This window comes from Leopardus geoffroyi, chromosome A1 (assembly GCF_018350155.1).
Source record: "Leopardus geoffroyi isolate Oge1 chromosome A1, O.geoffroyi_Oge1_pat1.0, whole genome shotgun sequence".
NCBI classification, from domain to species: domain Eukaryota; kingdom Metazoa; phylum Chordata; class Mammalia; order Carnivora; family Felidae; genus Leopardus; species Leopardus geoffroyi.
Window position 1 is genome coordinate 169,604,296 of NC_059326.1, and position 20,908 is coordinate 169,625,203.

Below are 20,908 nucleotides of genomic sequence, written 5' to 3' on the forward strand. Positions count from 1 at the left end.
TGTTTTATATTCTGGTCTTTTAAACCTATGCATATATATTTTTAACACAGATGTAACCACTATGTGTGTGTTCATATAATCTTGTATCCTGCTTTTTTTCTCTTACTAACATAGTTACCATAACTAACTTTTATGACTGTAAAATAATAAAGAAAAGAGAGGTCCATAATTTACTCACCCCTTAAGTTTCTGGTGGCTAGTATAGCAAAGTGGTTAAGCAGCTCATACTGGAGCCAGATAAATCAAATATCAGCTCTGCGACCTAAGTGTGTGGATTTGGGCAGGTTAGTGAAGGCTGTGTCTCAGTTTCCTCATCTATGAAGTGGGGATAATAACAGTGCCTCTATGAGGGTGTTCTTTTGGCAGTTTAAGGAAATAATCCATGAAAAGCACCTAGCCTGTCTCTATTATACAGTAAGTACTAAAACGAAGTGTTATTAAAGACAAGAAAGTTAAATACATGACACTGGGTTTCAAAATTAACAACAACAACAAAAAAGCTTGAGTCCTACAAAACTGAGTCTCCTGAGACAATGCCACCACCCCAGAAGTTCCCACGTGCCTTTTACTGGTAACAACTCCCTACCTTCACTACTAACCAGATTTTGACGGTTAACATGTCCTTGTTTTGCTTCATACTTAACATGTAAGTATGCTTCCCAGAAAATATAGCTGAGTTTTGCCTGCTATTGAACTTGATATAAATGGAATCTTTTTCTCTCTCTCTCTCTTTTAATGTTTATTCATTTTTTTGATGTTTATTTATTTTTGAGAGACAGAGACAGAGCACGAGTGGGGGAGGAGCAGAGAGAGAGGGAGACACAGAATCCAAAACAGGCTCCAGGCTCTGAGCTGTCAGCACAGAGCCCAACATGGGGCTCGGACTCAGACTGTGAGATCATGACCCGAGCCGAAGCCAGACGCTGAACTGAGTCACCCAGGCGCCACAATGTTCATTCATTTTTGAGAGAGACAGACAGAACATAAACAGGGGAGTGGCAGTGAGAGAGAAAGAGACATAGAACTCGAAGCAGGTTCCAGGCTCTGCACTGTCAGCACAGAGCCCAACATGGGGCTGGAAGTCATGAACTGTGAGATCATGACCTGAGCCGAAGTTGGATGCTTAACTGACTGAGCCTGCCAGGTGCCCCCCCACCTCTCTCTCTCTCTCTCTCTCTCTCTCTCTCTCTCTCTCTCTCTCTGTTACACACACACACACACACACACACTATCACTTTGTATTTAGGAGGCATACAATTCAAGGCTTGATTTTGTTGGGATGAAGAAAGGTTTGGACAGGGAGCCAGAGAACTTGGCTTCAAGTCCAGTCTCCATGAGATCTCAGGCAAATCTTTGTGCCTCCCTGGGGCATGTAAAATTTTCGTATGTGCTAAGTGTCTTTGAAGCTTTGGAGTACTAAATTGTTAAGCTTTTCCTATTTGAGTACTGTGCTGGCATATGAGAAACTAGAGCCAAAGATAATCCAGAGGAAGACCTGGGGCCTGCTAGATATAAGCCTCCTCTTCCCAAAAACCATGCCAATAACAGTGTCAGCAAACAAAGGACTATAAAAGAATGAAAGTGATCCTACACCACAAATAATTTTCCCTTCTCTGTTATATCCACATCTAGATATATTATTGGCCTTCGTTGTCATGTGCATGGATGACATTTCCCCCAAGATAAATTATAGCCATAAAGATTTTAATGTCAGAAGTTTGGAATTCAAATTAATAATTACATATTATAAGTTTTGCTGGACAGAGTCAGTTTTAAACATCTTAACCCATTTCGTGTGTTTGTATTTCTCCTAATACTGCCGGTGGTTAAGTACTGCAGGTTGGCTCATCTAATGCCCATTCCACTTTCCTCTTATGGCATCTTTCATAATGCAGACTGGAAGCTTACAACGTTTCCTAGACTTCTTTGCACCTAGAGCTATGGATACTGTCAATTAGATATATTCATGCAAGATTTAGAAAACATAAGAGAAGATGGGACATCTTCGTGACCACTTTTGGCTGTATTTCTCTTATAATTAATATCATTGAAACATTTTTTTTTTTTTTTCTGAAGCAGTGTTCCATGGCCCATCATTCAGCCCCCTGATGACAATAAGTAGTTGTGGCAGTTGGGACAGCAATAGTTTTCTGGCTCTACCTGCCCTCATGGGTTATGTTATTGAAACCAGCATCAAAGAGTCCTCAGCAGTCATAGCTCCACTGAGAGGTCAACTCTGTACTGTACTGGAATCATTCATTCTTGGAGGCTCCGTCTATAACTCACTTCTCCAATCCGGACATTCATTTTTGCAAGCACAATCTATTAAATGCCTTTCTTCTTAAAAATAACTAAAATTGTTTCTATTTGTTCGCACCACCAAACCCTGACTGATACACATCCTGAAAGTTACTTCAGAAAATCTATTCACTGTATACAAGGTATAAGATACCATAACTCTGTAGAATGCTGTATCAAAAAGACAAGGGGTTTGGAAGCCAGAAAAAATAAGCCACACCATTTAGTATCTCTGTATCCCAAAGCAGATTGCTTAAGCACTCTGTATCAAAGTTCCTTTATATATTAAATAGATTTTAACATGCTAAACTTCCAAAGTTGTGAGAATTACATGGGGCAGCACAAGAAAAGCACAACTGGTCATAGCACACACTGGTCATTCACTATGTGGAGTTTATTTCTATCTATCCCCATATTGGAATTCTCTTTGTAGTTAAGATAATTAGTAAAATAATTTGGGGAGAAATTCTATTAAAATTGTATACATACCTACATATGTGTATATTTATCTATCTTCTGTCTGTCTTTCTATCTATATAAACACCCTTATAGGAACACAAAGATTGAGTGCTGATTGATTCACAGTGACAAGAGGAGTAGGTTTAAATGCAGTTCAAGAGCAAAGAGACTTCCAGTATGAGCCAGAGCAACCCATTATGAGTGTTACCAATTCACCCCAACTGGTGCCTCAAGGCCCAAATAATAATTAATTCATTCAATGAATATTTATTAGGCCTTGACATTTGTAGACACTATTTTACTCACTAAGATACAGTGAAAAATCAAAAGGCCCCTGACTTTCAGGAGCTTGCGTTCTATTGGAAGAGACACTCAGAAGACAATAAGTAATTTCAAATAGTGAGAAACACTATGAAGAAAACGCACTCTTCTTTTAGCTCTGGTTCCCTTACCTTCTCTGAAGTTTACTGTTACTTGACTCATCCTCTCTCTCAGCTTCCTTTCAGGGAAGGAAAAGCAAAGGGAGGTGAAGATTATGTCAACAATGTCAAGATTCTCTTAGGTAGGCGAGTAGTTTCAAGATCTGCGAAGGGTCTTGGGCCTGTCACTATTTTATTGACATCAGCAGAAAACACGAGATGCCTGGATTAGAGACAAAAGAACATGTCAAAGCAGCATGAACATGATGTTGGTGTTAGTTTCCCATGTCCCTCAAATCCCACAGGGTCTAAAGAAGGAGCCCAAGTGGGTGCCATATACATAGGAGATTTCTGTCATAGGCCAAGGAATACTGAACTTGGAGAACACACTGCTTTTACAGTTTTGGTAAGTAAGCCTACTCTTTGTTTGGAAGAAAGTATTACTTGGTTCCTGAAGGTTGCTGGCTGCAAATACAATCTTGAAAAATGACCCAAATAAAGAGCAGTCAGGGTCTCTTTTATTCTTGGCATACCCAGAAATAATGTGTAGAGATGCTCAGGGCCCTTGGCAGACTGATTTTCCCAACAGGTAGGAGATAAAAGGATTGAACCTTCCATCCTTTATGTTTTATGCAACCACAATTATAAAATTTTCTAAAGTTATGAGTACTCAGAACTTTGTTCCTTCCTCCTTCCAAACTTTTATCTTAGATATGATGTATGTAGGCAACTGAAGAGTTCAGACAGACTTAGAGTAGCAGCTGGCAAGGGAAGAGATAAATTTTCCAGTTGTTACCAAATATAACCTCAGGATCTTCTGTAGATATAGACCTTCTCATCATTAGAAGCATGGAACTAGACCTCATACCTTCCAGAAACCTCACCCCAGGCTTTTTTCCTGTTCAATATTACATTGATTGCCCATTTTAACAAACCTCAGCTGCAAAAATATACTTATGTGGGTAGGGAAAATAGTATAATATGTTCCTTCCCTGAGCACTCCTCACATGGCCATTGCTCTTGAATCCCGCTACAAAGGGTCCTTGCTGGATCATCCTTACAGCCAACTTTCCTTGGATCAATGTCAGGGAGAGAAAATTGTAGACTTCCTCTATGACATACCAGTGCTGTCCAATGAGGGCTCCATTATCTGCTTCCTGTAATGGCTATTTCATATGTTCTCTACCCTACTCACTGCTTCCTGGAAACATTCTTCTTTCCCAGAGAAAATGGAAGGTATCTGGGGAATGCTCTCCTAACATGTTATGTGTTACCTCTTGTAATCCTACAGTAAATGCTGAAAAATAGCTATTACTATCCCCATGTGGCATGTTGGAAAATGGAGTTTTGTAGATATCATGTAACTTTCCCAAAGCCACAAAAGCTATGTGTCCTGGAGAAGGAATCAGATTGAATCCTTATGATATGGGTCCTGCCCTGCCCTCATGCAGCTTCCAGATACAGTGAAATAAAACTTCTTTAAAAAAAAAAAATGTTTGTACAAAAAGCCCTAGCTTCCTAAGCCACAGAAACATAAGCACTATAGAGAATGTTTGCTTTTACTTTTCCTAATACATTGTCTCATATCATAAGGATGAGACCTTTAGCTGTTTGTTTCCCTAATAACAGAGTTAATTGCTCAGATCCAAAGGGAGAATAAAACTTCTCTTATCTTCCCCAGAGCAAAATATTATGTCCTGGGATAGGCACCTAGGTTAGCTCTGAAGGTGCTGGGAGACTGGATTATTACCTTTCTAGTTATTTAAATTCCAACTATGAATGAAGCCCCAGAGCTCAGAAACATCTGGAGTAAGGAGGAGACTCTTTCAGGAGATGAGGAGGAACAGCTGTATCCTTTACCTTCATAAACACAGAAAAATCACTTCTTGTCCCCTGTCTGTAGAGTACCTGGCCACTGATGTAGAAAAATTTTCATTGTCTTTCATGATATTGCCCCAGGGGTAATACCTGGGGAAAGCTGGCAGGGGGTAGCATGCAGTTCTTACTTACTCCGGGGTAGTAAGAAATCTCTGATCCAGAGCACCTCATGTGCTCATTCAAGATAAAATAAATAAAGATAACTATTAAAAACACATCACTAGACAATTCAGAGAAGGGAGAAGAACACAAATACTTCTAGACCATGAAATAAGTAGTTATAACAAATACCTGGTAATGTATTTGAAGAGAGAGTGTTTGAGTTTTTTGTGTGTGGAATGAGTAGGAGTTTGCTGATGGACAAGGCAGCTGAAAGGCGTGCTAAACATAAAGAATTATACCAAGGATATGAGGTGCACCTTTGTTCAAGTTTTATAAAATTGGACCTTTATTCAGGGTGCTTTATTTCCACATATCACAAAATTGTCATATTATATTAATTTCATTATGTTAAGATACTCTACTGCCATCTTCCAGAAGATACTTCCAATAACTACACAAATTGACAATATCAGCAATATGTACAGCACCGCTTAAAGGTGTCCTATGTATGGTCTATACAATTGTACATAGTGGCCCTGTGTCCTTGGCTCAACAGGGAGAAAGCAAGTTGTTCAGCATAACTTGGATGAAGATTGTGTGTGAAAGAGTGGGAAGAGACAAGGCTGGATAGAAAGGCAGGGGTCAGAACTGGAAGGAACTTGGGGTCCATACCAATGTGATTAGAATTAGATCTGAGAGTGCTGGGAAACTACTGATGGATTTTAGGCAAGAACATGTGATTGAAATTTTCACAAAGCTAGAGGATTGGGAAAGTGGTGACAATAGGACAAGATCAGACAGGAGATCCAGTAAGAGACCAGAAGATCACAGGAGCTCTATGATAGGAAGACAGGGAGGAGGCTGACTTCTTTGGTCTTAGAGGGAGGAGGGGAGGTCTTCTTCCTGCCAGAGTGATTCTCTTTTTCAGAGCTTTTGGTTCCTATCACTATACCTTCATTGCTACCTACCACCATGCTCTTTCACTTTTCCTTTTCCTGTGTCTTTAATCTCTCTCTTCACTTGCTTCATCCCTGCAGGCTTCGGTTACCCCAATATGTCAAAGTCTTGCTTCTTCCCACCCTTGTTTTTCTGCATGAGTATTTTCTGCTGCATTAGAGTGGCTTTATTCACTCTCCAGATCAGGAAAATCCTACACTTCTAACCAACAAGTGGTTGAATACCCCCTATGCAGCGGTGTGGTAGCTGGTAGAACCACAAGGATAACTACTGAAGTTACTACGTTGGCTTGCCATGCTTCCAGAGATTCAACCATTAAGATGCTAACAGGCTCAACTGGATTTAGGTAATTTATTACTTACACAGTAAAAACAGTATCAGTGTGGTGTCACCTCCCCACATCTCTAGTCCCACAGGATGACAGTAAACTGGAGGGACCTGATGACAGAGAAGAGTTATGGGTTGATCTTCTCCTGAGAAGCCATCTAAACTATAGCCTGGCAGTTTCTAGACTTACACAGAAGCTTGAACTTATATTTGAAAGTGGGTGGAGTAACATAGAAAGTCCTGTGCTCAACTGAAACTAGGGAGTTTGATGAGAAAAGGCTTTAGAGCAGTCTGCTTTCCCAAAGAAACTTATCTCCTCTTGGCCGTGGAGGAATTGCAGGGCATTCCACCAAGACTCTGATCAGACTTGGCTTATGTAAAGACATGGAAAGTCATGTGGTAACAGGGCTCTATACCACTGACTCCACCCTTGACCTTTCATGTATCCAAGTAAGAATAATTTTCAAGAGTCTGGGCCACCCATTAGATTACCTAATTAATTATAATGATTGATTGTAGAAATTTGGACCAAATATTTTCCATTCATCTTAGGCCAGAGCAGATCAGAGTGACCATGACTATGACTCCTAGAAAGATGGTCAGTCTAACTTGAAAGATAAATTACAAAAAGGTTCCCCATCCACAGCCAAGCCAGTTAAGTACATCTCAGATGTTGTTGAGACTGAACTGAGAAAGCCATGCTGCTTTCTAAGGCAGAAGATAGACTGTTTCGCTTTCCTGATTCATTAATCTAAGTGAAACAATAGGTGTTGGCATTTGCAAATATTCTCCCTTGACTGGCTAGCAGGAGGTCTTGGGCAACATGATTGTTTATAATCACTTGGATTAGAGAGTTTAAAATGGTTTATGTTTGTCAGGCAAGTAGAGGTCTGATGTCCACATGAGTAGAAGTACACTAGTGGGGGCATAAACTGTATTAGGAATGTTAAATGTCCTTTATTACAATAAAGGTGAGTCAATTCTGTGTCCCTTATGGTGGGCAAACTCCTTGATTGGAGCTAAATAATTTCCTGCAAAGCAGGCTGCAATGCCTCTGAAGAGAACAATCTGGCTATGATAGCCAACCAGCCTAGCCCTTATGGTATGGACTGTTCCAGGTGAATTAGATTCTGCTAATATGTTTGTAGTGACTTCAGCAATGGCATTTTGCTGACATGGGGGTCAAGGTTTAATTCTCCAATGTTTGAAGGAAAAGCTGTTAAGTTTTTGTCAGTAGGGTCAGGAGGGAATGATAGATGCAGCAGTTAAATTCAGCTACTGCTGGTCTGGAAAAAACATACAAGAGAATTTTGTTTTTTTCCTTACATGATAGAGACCCCAAGGGGCTGACAATAATACCAGCCTAGTGGGAATCTTAATGATGTCCAGAAAATTAATTTTGTTCTATCATCTCAGGTGGAGGTCATCCACCTGAAAGGTAACAGTCCTTAGTTTAAGATCTAAAAACTACGGATCTGAGTTTTAACATCTAAGAGCCCAGGATTTAAGTTAAGGATGGATATTCAAGCTTACAAAGGAATTCTGAGAGGACAGTCCAGGTCAGGTGTCCTATAAGTGAGAGCCAAGAGAAGCTTAGTGATTCTTTCCCCAACCCCTGACTTCCCAGGGTTTAGGGTATTCTTTTCCTACCAGCTGGGCTGTTGATTTCCTTCCATAGCCACATGATTGGTATGACCAGTCTCTGCAGCAATCACTTTATTCTTTTTCCCAATCCTCATCATTTCTAACCTATGCCATTTTCTTGGATTCATCTCATCTCTCAGTGGCTTTTTTTTTTTTTTTTTTTTTTTTTTTGGTAGAGCTTGTACCATCCTAGAACTTGTCCCACCCTAAAAGTGTGGGACATGCCAGGACCACTTTAGAGTTGTCATCTCATGCTCATGATTAGTTTCTCCTGCCCTCTAATTCAAATATACCATACCAAGACATCTGAAAAACCTGCTACTTCCAGTTCATCAGATCCAATTAGCATAATTTTGTCATTTTGAACAACCAAAATGAACCAGTGTGATGCTTTGTGGAATGTCAAGAGGATCAACATTTCTGTAGGCTATATTAAGGAGAATTGATGTGCCCCCAAGGTAACCCTGTAAAGGCATTCCATTGGCCTTGTTAGGTAATCACCAACTGCTTCTGATGGTTTTTTATAAATAAGTATAGAAAAGATGGCATTAGCTATATCAATAGCTGTATACCAAGAACCAGGTGCTATGTTGATTTGTTCCAGTAAAAATACTGCATCTGGGACAAAAGCCACAATTGGAATTACCTCCTGATTAAGTTTATAGTAATCCACATTTTCCAAGATCCATATGGCTTTTGCACTGGCTAAATAGGTGAGTTAAGCGGGAATGTGATAGGTATCACCACCATTGCTTCTTTCAACTCTTTTCTGGTGGTATTGCTTCTGGTTTGCTATCTTGGAAGACAGTGAAATATCCAGGAGTTTCCCATATAGGTCTTCTTATCATAATGGCCCTCATCTCATGGGAAAAAAAGCCAATGGGTGGGGGGTATTGTCAGTTCTAGAACTGAAAAAATAACCACACAGTTGGTGTGTGGATCAAATGAATTAACAGGACCAACTGTGAGTAGGACATGAGCTAAGACTTCATTTAACTACTGACCAAGATAAACTCCAACTTTGGTTGAATCATAAAAGTGGTGTTTTTTATTCTTAGGGATTAGCATCAATTCAGATCCAGTGTCTAATAAACCTCAAAAGATTTGCATATTTCATTTTCTCCAATGTACTGTCACTCTAGTAAATGGCCACACAGCGCTTAAGGGAGCATTTATACTGTGTATTGTAGCAAAGGTGAAGGGTCCTTCCTGAAGGAGTCTCCTTCAGTCAAGGGGTTTTTGAGTCTGTGAATTGGTTTAGGTGTGAAAACTGAGTGAGAAGCTGTGATTGTCCACTATACTAACTCAAGTTAGATTTTACCTACCTGACTTACAGCTTTTCCTATTATAAATATCAAGCAGTACTCTTATTTGGTTGCCTTTCTGTTTTGTTCCTAGGGCACCTCTGTGGGCCAAGGCAGTCTGAGTGCCTATACATACTTGCCGTTGCCCTTTAACACAAATGTAACCAAATTATATGTGATACCCAAGTGCCACTTGTCCTCTTGCTATTAGGTTCTGTCATCTCCACTGAAATCCAGATGCCCAAATCAATGGTACATCCTCTATAATCATACATGGCCTACAGAGGGGGACATCCATACAGATTTTCAAAGATTCATGTCTTCCTCTCACTAATTTATTTCTCATTTTTTTGGCTTAGGGAGTGTCTCTGGGCCTTTGATGGAACACAGTTGAAGACGGGTATGCAGATTGTATATGATAAGTATAACATTTCCCTAAACCATGGATTCCTTGTTCCACATGTCTGGCAAAGTTGGGCACCTCAACTTCACCAATTGTATGCCACCAATGAGTCCAAGTTTCAATCAACCAAACTGTTAGAACCACCTCTAGCTGCATAAGCTAAAACAAAAAATTAACATCCTAACAACGAATTTGGTTCAATATAGTGTTCGACTCCACGCTCCATGGTCTGATGCCGGTAGAAGCCACTCCCACACAGGTTCAAGAGGTTTCTGCCTATGTATTAACATAGTAACCACATTGTAGTTACCTTGGTGTGAACCTATCCCTCAAGAGCATGCAGAGTTAAGACTATAGTGGCATCAGAGGGTGATTGTGGTGGGTTTTGAGGAGAATATATATTCCCTTTCAAGCATCGTCCCCAGGTGAGGTTGTCACAAAGCTTTCAAGCAGAGGAAATCTACCTCCTCAGACACTGGAGAGCAACCTACTTCCACTGGTAAGAAAGGCCCAGAGTGACTTAATGTTTCAAAATTGCCAGTTTCATCTGGGCCCAACCCATTCTCAGTTTTGAAGTCCTATTATTTAATAACCAATACCCTAACTTTTGCATGAGAAACTTGGCACATCTGTGAATTCAATGGAAGTTGTAATTCAGTAACCAGAAATTTTTAATTTTGTGTTTAATTTTCAGAAGTATCATTTATCTGAAATCCTCTTAAGAGTTGTTATGGAAGCTCTCTGGTTTTCATGTCATAACTTTGATCTGTGCTTGTTGTTTCTCTTTGTAAGCATTCAAAGGAACTCAAAAGAATCCATATCACACCATAGTCCTTGTAGTCACCTTACAGCCATACCAGTCACCTTACACCCACAGCTACTTGGGCCCCCAAAGCACATGGTTCAGTTGGTATTTCATCACAATCAGCCACAGGACACTGATTTATTGGGATGCCCCGGGTGCCATGAATCACTAGCATCTTATTTCCCTTTGGCAGGGAGTTCAGCATCGAGCTCAAGCCAAAGACCCAATCAAACCAAATTCCTAACCTCATCTCTTGGGGTTACAGGTAAAGCTTAATAAAAAATAAAAAGCTTAAGCAAAAATATTATAAACTATAATAGATAATTAATGAGGGATTCACTAGGGGGAAGATAACCCCTAGAGGATATAGAAACAGCAGTTTTAAGGAGCAAATCTTATAATTAACCCCTGGGCTGGGACAGAGCTCCCCAAAGAGGAGCTCGCCAGCCCCTCACAGGGCTAAGATCCAGACTTTATTGGAGAGGGCAGAGTCCTCAAACTCTGGCTCACTGAATGGCAGAGAAGTCACACCTACAGAACACTACCCTGTGGAACCTAATACAAATCTTGTCTCTACAGAGCCTGGAGAGTTATTCATGGGTAGTGGCTCACTTTAGGGCCTCCTCTACAGAACCACTAGAGTTAGGAATGATGGAGGAAATTTCTGACCTCCAACCACTAGTGGAGCTTGGCACTGGAGAAAGCCAGGTATACTGCAAGCGCCTGCCTACCCATATACCAAAACCAAGAAGCAAAACCCTTTTCTTCCTGCGATGTCTCTTCAGCGCCCTCTACTGACAAAGCTTCAGCACCTGCTGGCAAAGAAAAACTTACTTAAAAGGGCCCAGATCCATTTTCACGGTGCAGTCAAAAAGGGTGGATTTGGGATTGAGCAGCAATTACACACTAACCCCCACGACCATTACTTCTTAGGCTCCACTCAGAGATTTTGTAGCCAGCTGTCGTTGGCAGTCTCCTTTCCTTCACGTTTCATCAGGAAGTCACCAAAAGCAACAGAGGAAAAGAGGAGCCTGAACTTAATGAGAAGCCCCTTTCTCCTCTATTTCTACAGCTCCTCACCAAGTTGCCGTCCCAGACACGCCAGGCCCGGTTCCTCAAGGACAGGAAACCTGGGCACCAAAAAGGAAATGAGGAGAAAGCTCACACTCTGTGGAACGTGGGCTGCTGGCGTCTGAAGGCCTCAGAGGGCCTCACCTCCACCCAGGCTGCCTGCCAGTTCACAAAAGCCGTCCGAGGTCTTCTCTCCGCCTGGGCTCAGGGAGGAGGGTGCGGGGCGGGCCCGTTGGGCGGCGCACTGTGATTGGGCACCTGAGCCCCCGCCCCATCCCGGCGCGTCGAGAATGGGCGGGGCCAGCCGCCTGCTCTGCTCCAGGGCTGCGGGCGCGTATTGACCCAGCAGCCGCCTCGCCGCGGCAGTTTCCTCCTGCTCTTGGCGGACGTTGTAGGAGCGCCGAGTGGCGCTGGAGAACCGGCGCTTCGTTTCGCAGCTGCCGCCGCCATCTCCGCATTTACAGGGCGGGAAGGAGGGAGGGGACTTGCGGCTGCAGCTGGAGCGGGCTTCTCTCCGGGGACGCTCCTCTTCTTGCTCTCCTTTTCCTCCTCCGCGCGCCGCCGCCGCCCGCCCCCTGCGCCCTCCCCGCGCAGCCCGGGTCCGGGAGGGGAGAGGAAGGGGCGCCGGGGGGCGGGAGAGGCCGGCTGGCGGACGCGCGCTCGGAGGAAACTCCTGCCCGTTCCGTGCGTCCCCGCGCCCGGGGTGCACCCTGGCCCGGCCTCGGCGGCGGCGGCAGCAGGAAGGCGCTCTAGCGGGGGCGGCGCCGCGGGGGCGGGTCTGGCCGTCCCGGCGCTAAGTTGTGGGGCCGGGCTCCTCCCGACCCGATTCTTTTACCCTGGGCTGCTCAGACGCAGCTCGGTGCTGTCTACCCCAGCTCCGCCGATCCCGCATCTCTTGGGTGAGGGGGACACGCCTGCCCTCGTCTAGAAAACTTTTCCTGCTGACTCGGTCGGGGCGGCGGTGGCAGGAAGTCCGGACAGCGACCTCTTCTCCTCCTGCCCTACGCGCCCTGCCGGGTGCCGGCGCCGAGCTCGAGATCAACTTTGCGGGGGCCCCTTCCGGGCTGCAGGCGGGTCCCGCCTTAGGAGGGGACGCCCGACCCCAGGGAGGGCGGTGGGCCCGGGCGAAGGCCGAGGGCGCGTGGTGGCGCCGGAGACAAGGTGCGGAGTGCGGTCGGAATCCGCACCCACAGCCGAAAGCGCGGAGAGCAGGAGCCCGGGAGCAGAGAGCCTCCGGCGGCCGCTTGCAGGAGTCCACAGCCCTCCTCCTCCTTTGGTGAGGACAGTGTCCTAGCCCCGAGTGTATCGAGGAAAATGAAGTTAAGCCGGCAGTTCACCGTGTTCGGCAGCGCGATCTTCTGTGTGGTGATCTTCTCGCTCTACCTGATGCTGGACCGGGGTCACTTAGACTACCCCAAGAGCCCGCGCCGCGAGGGTTCTTTTCCTCAGGTAAGCACCGGCGTGGGGCTCCACGAGCGTAGGCGTGGGGGCCCGTGTTCCCCGCTGCTTCGCGACCTCTTCCTCCCGCTGAGGTTCCGCGCCGGGGCAGGGCGAGGCCGAACTGGAGGAGGCTCCGAGCCTCCTACAGCCTCGGCTCTGCAGCGTTCGGACGACGGTGCCGGCGACCCGTGAGCCTCCTCCTCGCGGGCGCGCCGAGTTAACAAAGTGCCGGGCGGCATGCGGTGGCGGGATCGCGCTCCAGGGTAGTGGCCATGTTCCCGCACTCGCATTCGGGCCTGTTGGGGTGGCCTGGGGCACCTGCCGGTTGGGGAACCGACGCAGCGCCCGATTACCGCTCTTGGGCAGCCCCTCGGCGCACACAGGGTTAAGCTGCAGAGACCCCCCCCCCCCCCCCCCCGAGCGCCCCCAGTCGCCAAAATTGATCAGACAGACCCCATCTGGTCTGTTTTTTCACCCCACTGTCTCTCGAGAAATAAGCAAAAGTTTATTTCGTGTTGCAGACCTCTTAGATGTGAATCTGTAGGGTTGATTTTAGTGTCGTCATTCTTCAGCTATTACATAGGGTTTGTTTGGAGCAGACGTGGGAGCCCAGTAGGGAAGCGCGTGTTATACTCAAGCCGGAAGCTGTGGGGCGCTCAGTCCTGCGCCCAGTGGTCAAATTCTCCATCGAGTTGGGAAACCACCGGTCTTAAGTCTTTTATTTAAAGTTACTAAAAATAAGCAAACAGACAATCGGTTCTGTTTGTAAGGATACCGCGCCGCGTGTGCGATTTCAGTTTCAATTTCTTTGCCCCTGACCTGTGCAGTTAAGAAATTTTAGGAAAACTGGGTGTTGTGTATACTCTGTAATGAATGAACCTGAAGATCTCAAAGCCGTGACAAGCTGATCTAACTACTCGACCCAGGGATATTGAACAGGTTGACGAGGTTTTTTTGTTTTTTGTTTTTTGTTTTTCTTTTTTGACCATGTAAGTGCCAGAGAATATCCTTGCCATTTGTTCTTGTGTTATGCTAGGGCGAAAGGCTTGAATTTAATTAAAATTAAATTGTGAAAGTGAAAAAAGACCTCTTTGTGGATCCTGTCATCCATACAGAGCCCTCAAAATGTTTTGCAGGTGATAGGTATTAGAAATGCTGTTGCAAACATGTTTCAAAAAATTTAAAAGCTTCTTCTTAGGTAGTAAGCACTGTGGAGCATCTTTCAATCTTCACTTCAGAGTCTGTCCAGTGCCTGTTCATGAGACTGGATAAAAGTTATAAAAGGGGGTGGGGAGTTCACCCTGTGAAGCGTAGCAAAAGGAATTCTAAGCCTTGCTTAATATGTTGTATAATTTGGGGACTAAACTTGCTGTGATTTTTTTTTCACCCCAGTAATCACATTTTCAGAATTTTCTCCATTACAGGAAAAATCATAAAAGCTGATATATTTTACTTAAGCTGTTATCTTGAATAATGTCCTTTGGCTTTGGCTTGATGATCACTTGGAAGTGATTTATGCAAACATCTGGGGCTGGGGTTTTCTGGCAACCTTGACATTTTACTGTTTCTAAAGAAGTGAGTGACTCATTCAGTTACTGGGAAATCTTCGGCAAAGTTAATTCCAATATTTTAATATCCAGCCTTAGTCCTCCTCAGGGGGCTGAAGTTCTGCATAGAGCAGAATGCATTTGATGGAAAGTGGCAGTGGTTGCTGGAAGAGAAGGCTCTTGTATGTATTCTGTTTTGTGTGCAAGGAAGAGGATTTGGAAGGTGGAGCTTTTTATACTTAAGGTTGCCGTTCTCAGATTTTCAGGACTGGATTTTCATTTCAGGAAGAAAGCACTTTTTACTGATTTGGTTTTGGAGAGCCACTGAATTCCCAAACAGGTGGACAGGATAAACACTCTGTAAGTCCAACTCTTGTATGTCTGACATCAACCTCTGTGTCTTACAGGATAAACTCGATCCCCACCGCTAGTAGATGAGGAACCTGAGGCACAGAGAGATTAATTTGCCCAAAGTCACACAACTAAAAGCTGAGATTTGAACAGGTGGCCTGTGGAGTCTAGGCTCTCAGCCACTTAATAGTATACTATCTCATAGTAGTTCTTTGCCTAATGTTTAGGCCTCAGTCTGCCTGCAGAAAAGGTCTGATGTGGAAGATAGAGCATGTTGCTCTGTGGTTCCTTAGCTTATGACTTTTTTTTTTTTTAAAGGAACTTTCATTATGAAGCTCTAATGAATGTGCTCCTTTCTCTGAAACTTTAACGTTTGAGATTTATATCTCTCCCAAAATGTCTCGTTGCTCACTTTGCAGCTAAATATTGTAATGAAAACCATTATGCAGCACAGCATATAGTCTTTTGAGTTGCTTTTTTATTTTTTTTTCATTACTGCTAACTCCCATGTAAACCTTAATTTGATGAGAACACCAAACATAACAAAAGGAGCTTGCAATATATTATGTATCTTTGGTGAATTTGAAGCAAGTTAGTCTGTCACTGTGCATCATTTTTGGTGTCTAGTAGAATGATTTATCTATAAAGGGATTGATTTCCACTGAATTTTAGTTTAGGATTTAGGATTTTAGTTTCTTTTAGTCAGTGTGGAACCTTTAGTAATGTATATGGTCTCTTTGTAAGCAAGATAATGTTTTAAAGCCATCCTAAATTGAGAGCAGTCTATTTGCTGTTGTTCTGGCTTCATCCGTTTTCCTTCCTCCTACAACTCTGTGTTTTCTACTACTTGGCCAGACTCTGGGGCAGAAGTAGGCCCAACTCAGGGTACTTTCATTTGTCCCACCCTGGGGCAGCTACCTGCCTCTGACATAGTCTTTGGAAGGCTTTCCCCTGTGCTCCTGGGAGGAATTCCTTTGAGGATTGGAGGCAACAGGTGGTCTTCTCTGTGTTAGCTTCTCTGTATATTTCAGGGTTAATAAATCTCAGCTAGAAAAATTAATTAAACTTACACTTCAGTTGAGAGGCTGGCCAGGGCCTAATGCCCTGAAAGATGCTTTGAGGTATTGCAAGAATTCGAGCAGCTGGAAAAGAGAGACTTGGTTAAGGTCTTCCTGAAATTCTTCATCACTTCTTCTAAGCAGATTTAACAAGTTGCTTATTGTCTACCTTGTATGCAATAGGATGTCTTATTAATGTCTTATGTTTGGATCTGGAGAATTAAATTAATAATTCAGCTTTTGTATGACACATGATTTATCTTTAAATAACTAGTGTAGACTGTGACCATAGGTATTAATATTAACTCTTGGGAATCTCTTCAGAGATTGGGACTCTGATAGAAAATGTGAGAGTGAAGGTCAGACTTTATCTTTGCCCAAATAACAGTTATCAAGCAAGAAAGTGAGAATGTCTTTAAGATACTTGATTAAAAGACTTGGGAATGTGGAGGCTTTTATACCTTTGGATTTTTAACTCCTATTGTGAATAAACCCGTATAAAAATATGCTTAAATGCTCTACATCTCTAGTACCTTTTAAAGAGCCCAACATAGCTGATATTTAATAAAAGTTGCCTTTAATCTTCCAGTTTTGTTTCTTGCTTTTAGAAATCTGCAAATCTTAAGAATCCTATGTAGAAAAATAGGGTGTGCCTTGCTTCTCCGTACTCTAGTGCAGAGAACCTCTCTCTAGGTTATAGCATTTGTTGCTAGGGCTTGTGCACTTGTGTATGAGGGATTTTGTTTCATTTAGGGGGCTGTAATCTTTGAGATCTGTGACTTTGGGGACGTGATGGAACTTTGACATTGGTGGCAAAAGGGCATTGAAGAGGAATTCAAGAACAGGAAAGCCCCTGGAGAGGCTGGTCTCCACCACCCCCTCTTAAGGTCAGCAGTTCTGCAGAACTCCTGCCCACCAGGTCTCACTAAGACCCAAGCTCACTTCCTGTACACCACCTGGGGCAAGAGTGCATCTGGTCTGAAGACTTAAGTCTATTATTTTTTTAATTGAATTGAATTTGTTGTTTCCAGATCAGCACTGCTCTCAGTGCCTAAACAAATACTTTTGTTTGGGAGATGTTGTAATCCTATTTATCAGAAAGGCATCTTCTCTGTGACTCATTAATTAGCTTTATGGGGTATCTGGGCTGAGGGCAAATTAACTAAAATTACCACTTTGTTGTTTTTACTTTGAGTCAGGGTTTTTTTTTTTTTTGTTTTGTTTTGTTTTTTTTTTTTTTGATAGATGTTAAAACTTTGGTCTTTTTTAACAGACTGGAATAAGTGTTGAGATTTTTCCTGGAATTAGTAGTTCAGTAGCAGCCGTTTATCCCTTGCTTTATTCTTCGATCCCAGTGGTCCTAGTTTTCCCTTGTTGTTCCCTTGCTTCCAGAGAGACCTTTAGAAAGTGGGGGGATATTCAAAAGCATGGGATATGACCTCTGGATGCTGGATTGGAAGGGCCTTACTCGTGCTTTTGACCCCTTGTGTCTTGGTGGTCGAGTTCCAGGTAGCATCAGCTTTTACAGTGCAAGTAGAGCTAAAGAGAGGAGGAAGAACTCCCAAAGAGTGGGCTTTGCTTCTTTTTATAGTTGTGATTATTAGGTCGATCAGGAATGCAGATAGACTATTTTGGCTAAAGTGGGTTTCTGTTTCGGGTGTAAATTTCAAGCCAGGCTGCTAATTTTAAGGTTGAAACCATGTTTAGGTTCAAACAAATTTGAGGGGTGATTATACTGGTGACCTAGGGCTTGAGTATTGGTATATTTGTCTTGTGATGGGTAATAAATAATCTGATTTGAATGAAATGAGTCTCTCAAGGGTACAACGTAACTTTTGTGAAATAGTGTATTTAATGTCATGTTATTGTACTGTTAGGCAGACAAGCACATAGTTGGTATCCAGTAAATATTTTATGTTGTGTTTGTAAGTCTAACATAGTTTTCTAAATAAAAGGTCACCTTTGAAGTACTTCAGCTGAAAACTCCCATGCCTTTTCTATTCTGTGCATTGTAGGATGCTTTGCAGCATCCCTGGCATCCATCCAGTAGAAACCAGAAACACCTTTCTTCTTGCCCCAGTTGTAGCCACCAAAAATGTCTGCAGACACTGCTAAATCTCCTCTGGGGGAAGAAATCAACCCTGTTGAAAATCACTTGGCCAAAGGCCTGTTCTTTATATCCTTTGCACTTTGTTAGCATTTTGCTTTTTAGGAAGGAAAGATCAGAAGACTTAGCTCTAATTCTCAAAAGGAGAAGTAGCATTTTTTTTTTTATATGAAATGAATCCTTTCTCTGGATGCCGAAAATTCACTTACATTTTTAGGATTCTAAATTGCAGTATGTTACTGAAAACACAAGCGTAGATATTATGTTCACATGCAAGTTAAAGAAAAAGTGGAAGATTATTGTAATGAAACTTCCTTTTTTTTAATTGAATAGACTTGTGCTGAGAAAAATGTTATGGCAGGTGATAGTAAATAAATCATCTTTTACTTTCTGTAGGTTGAATTAGAGGTTAAAAGTAGTCTAGGTATATTCCCCTTGTCTTTTTGCCTAGGAAGGTAAGATACATTGATTAGTAACAAGGTAGTATAAAAATCATACTCAAACATAATTTGAGATGTGTGAAGTTTTCTCAGGCAAGCTATTTACTTTCTAAAGTGCATTTGTTTTATTTATGTTAATTTTGATGATTCTAGTTACTGCATTTGCTATTTCTTCTGGAAGAAAACCAGGAAGTGGATAGAGACTTCCCTCTTGTTCATTTCATTTTGTTTTAAGTAGGTTTCTTTTAAAGGAAGGACGATGGAAGTGGGGTACGGAAATAAGGAAGTTCTTGGCAGTTATTCCTTTCCTTTTGTGCCCCCAGATGTCTGGTCTTGAATTCAGTCTAAGTCAGCTAACTGTGGCCAAATCTGACCCACCACCTGTTTTTTGTAGGGCCATAAGCTAAAAATGGTTCTTATGTTTTCAAGTGGTTAAATATTTCGTGACATAGCCACACTTGTTTTGCTACAAATCATCTCTGGCTGCTTCTGTACTACAGAGCTGAGTAGTTGCCACAGTAACTCTCTGGCCCAAAAAGCCTAAAATATTTCTTCTCTGGCCCCTTACTGAAGAAGTTTGCCAACCCCAGGTGTAACCTGTGTTTTTCTATTATTAACGTTAGAGGCAAATAGTATGGTTAGATCTGTTGAAGCAGAGGTGTATGTTGAAAATAAAATTATTGTTCTTGTCACCTGGTTATTAGATAAACTTAGTGAAACTTAGTTTGTGTTTTCAGAGTGTGGTTTAAAACTGGTGTTATATACATGTTTCACGGATTTCCAAGTATCCTTGGGGAACTTCTGTGCTGGAGCATGGACATGCTTGACATGTTTAATTTGTTTCCCTTCTATCACTTGCAGATTTCTCACTACAGGACTGCTCTGGGATGGAGGGTTCTGGGGCATGAACTGCAAAATTGATCCATAGTCTCCAGATCGAAAACCATGACTTTATTGTATTTTAGATGTGCTATAATTCACAGATAGGCTGAATTCTGAGCCTAATCAGACTGCTTGGGTTAGTTAGTATTGTGGAGGGAGACCATAGGTCCGGACATCTTCTTCATAAACTGTAGATCTAGGATGGAACTTGGCAGACCTCTCTGAGACCCTGAAGGCTACTCACCTCGGAGGCAGAGAACTACCAGCATGTCTGCACGGGCACCGGACTGCTGCTCTTCCAAGAGTAATTAATTCCTGCTAATTTTGATCCTTCTTCATGCTTCTTGAAGGTTATGTGTGACTTTCTTCATTCCTTTTGGCACAGGCCACCATCCCATTTGTGTCCTCAGAGATTGAACTGTCATCGTTAAATTGCAGTACACTTAGTCTGAACAAAATGAGCGTAGTGAACCTAACTGGTGTTGCAATTTTTAAGTATTTTCCCCCCTATTTTTAAATGAATGCATTTGTGCATTGTTCACATGCATCTGGATATCTCACTGGCTTCCTTTGTAGGCAGTCGGTCACCTTTGGGAGTCAAGAGAAATGAAATTCCTTTTCCAAAGGCAGAGCAGGCCTCAGATGTGACCTTTTCCCACCAGTCAGCCTCCTTGTCCTGAATGAGGAATCTTGAGAGCAGGGAAATTTGCCAGTGATTGATTGATTGATTGATTGATTGATTTTTCTTTGTAAACACATGTTTTTTTCTAGGACGGATGGTGTTTTGTGATGGGAAGCACTCCTCCTCATTCAGGGCAAGGCTGTACTTTGGGGCTGAAGATAGACTTTGTAGCAATTCGCCCCTGCTCCTTCATACCACAAGTATGGAAGAAAGTGGGACTTGTGGGTCCTGGCCTTTGTGGTAACATTTTTACCTGTGGAACATTAGCAGATAGAGGCCAGAGAATATGACTTACTCTCACATTTATTTTCTCCATAAAAAAGTCCTGGATCTGCATTTTGAGAGTCTATGGAGATAGTCATTCTTTTAATAGTCATGAGCACCCCTAGAAAAGTCATAATAGGAAGTCAGGCATAGAATTTTAGAGTAGGGAGGATCCTTCCAGATCAGGTAGTTTAGTCTTTGATTTTTCAGATAAGAACACTGAGACACATAAAGTTAACTTCATCAGTTTGCCCTGGGTCCTGTAACCAGTCATAGCATACCTGGAATATGCATCCTGGCCTATAATTCAGTGCTTGTTGCTGTACTTTACTCAGCATATATTTGAGAATTACCTTAGAGGTTACTAGATAATGTTACTTGCTTTGTGAGAGCATTTTAGTTATTTGAAGCAACGCAACTGCTGTTTGTGAAACAATTAGAGACAGCTGAATGCTATTTATTCATCACAA

The 20,908-nt window shown here is 42.7% G+C and overlaps 2 protein-coding genes across 2 annotated transcripts in view; one reads left to right on the forward strand and one right to left on the reverse strand.

Annotated features, from left to right (window-relative positions):
• Positions 1-3,372: 3,372 nt before the first annotated feature.
• LOC123581364 (serine/arginine repetitive matrix protein 1-like) lies at positions 3,373-12,559 on the reverse strand. Its single transcript, XM_045447452.1, has 3 exons — positions 12,503-12,559; positions 11,762-12,460; positions 3,373-3,399 (listed from the first exon to the last, which is right to left on the reverse strand). Exons 1-2 carry the CDS (start codon positions 12,557-12,559, stop codon positions 11,798-11,800), a joined length of 720 nt encoding a protein of 239 aa, XP_045303408.1. The 3' UTR covers positions 3,373-3,399; positions 11,762-11,797.
• The window catches only part of MAN2A1 (mannosidase alpha class 2A member 1), a 167,300-nt gene continuing 158,827 nt past the window's right edge, over positions 12,436-20,908 (forward strand). The window contains exon 1 of the mRNA XM_045500567.1: positions 12,436-13,116. Within this exon, the coding sequence (XP_045356523.1) occupies positions 12,982-13,116 (135 nt within the window). The 5' untranslated portion in view covers positions 12,436-12,981. The remainder of the gene's footprint in view (positions 13,117-20,908) is intronic.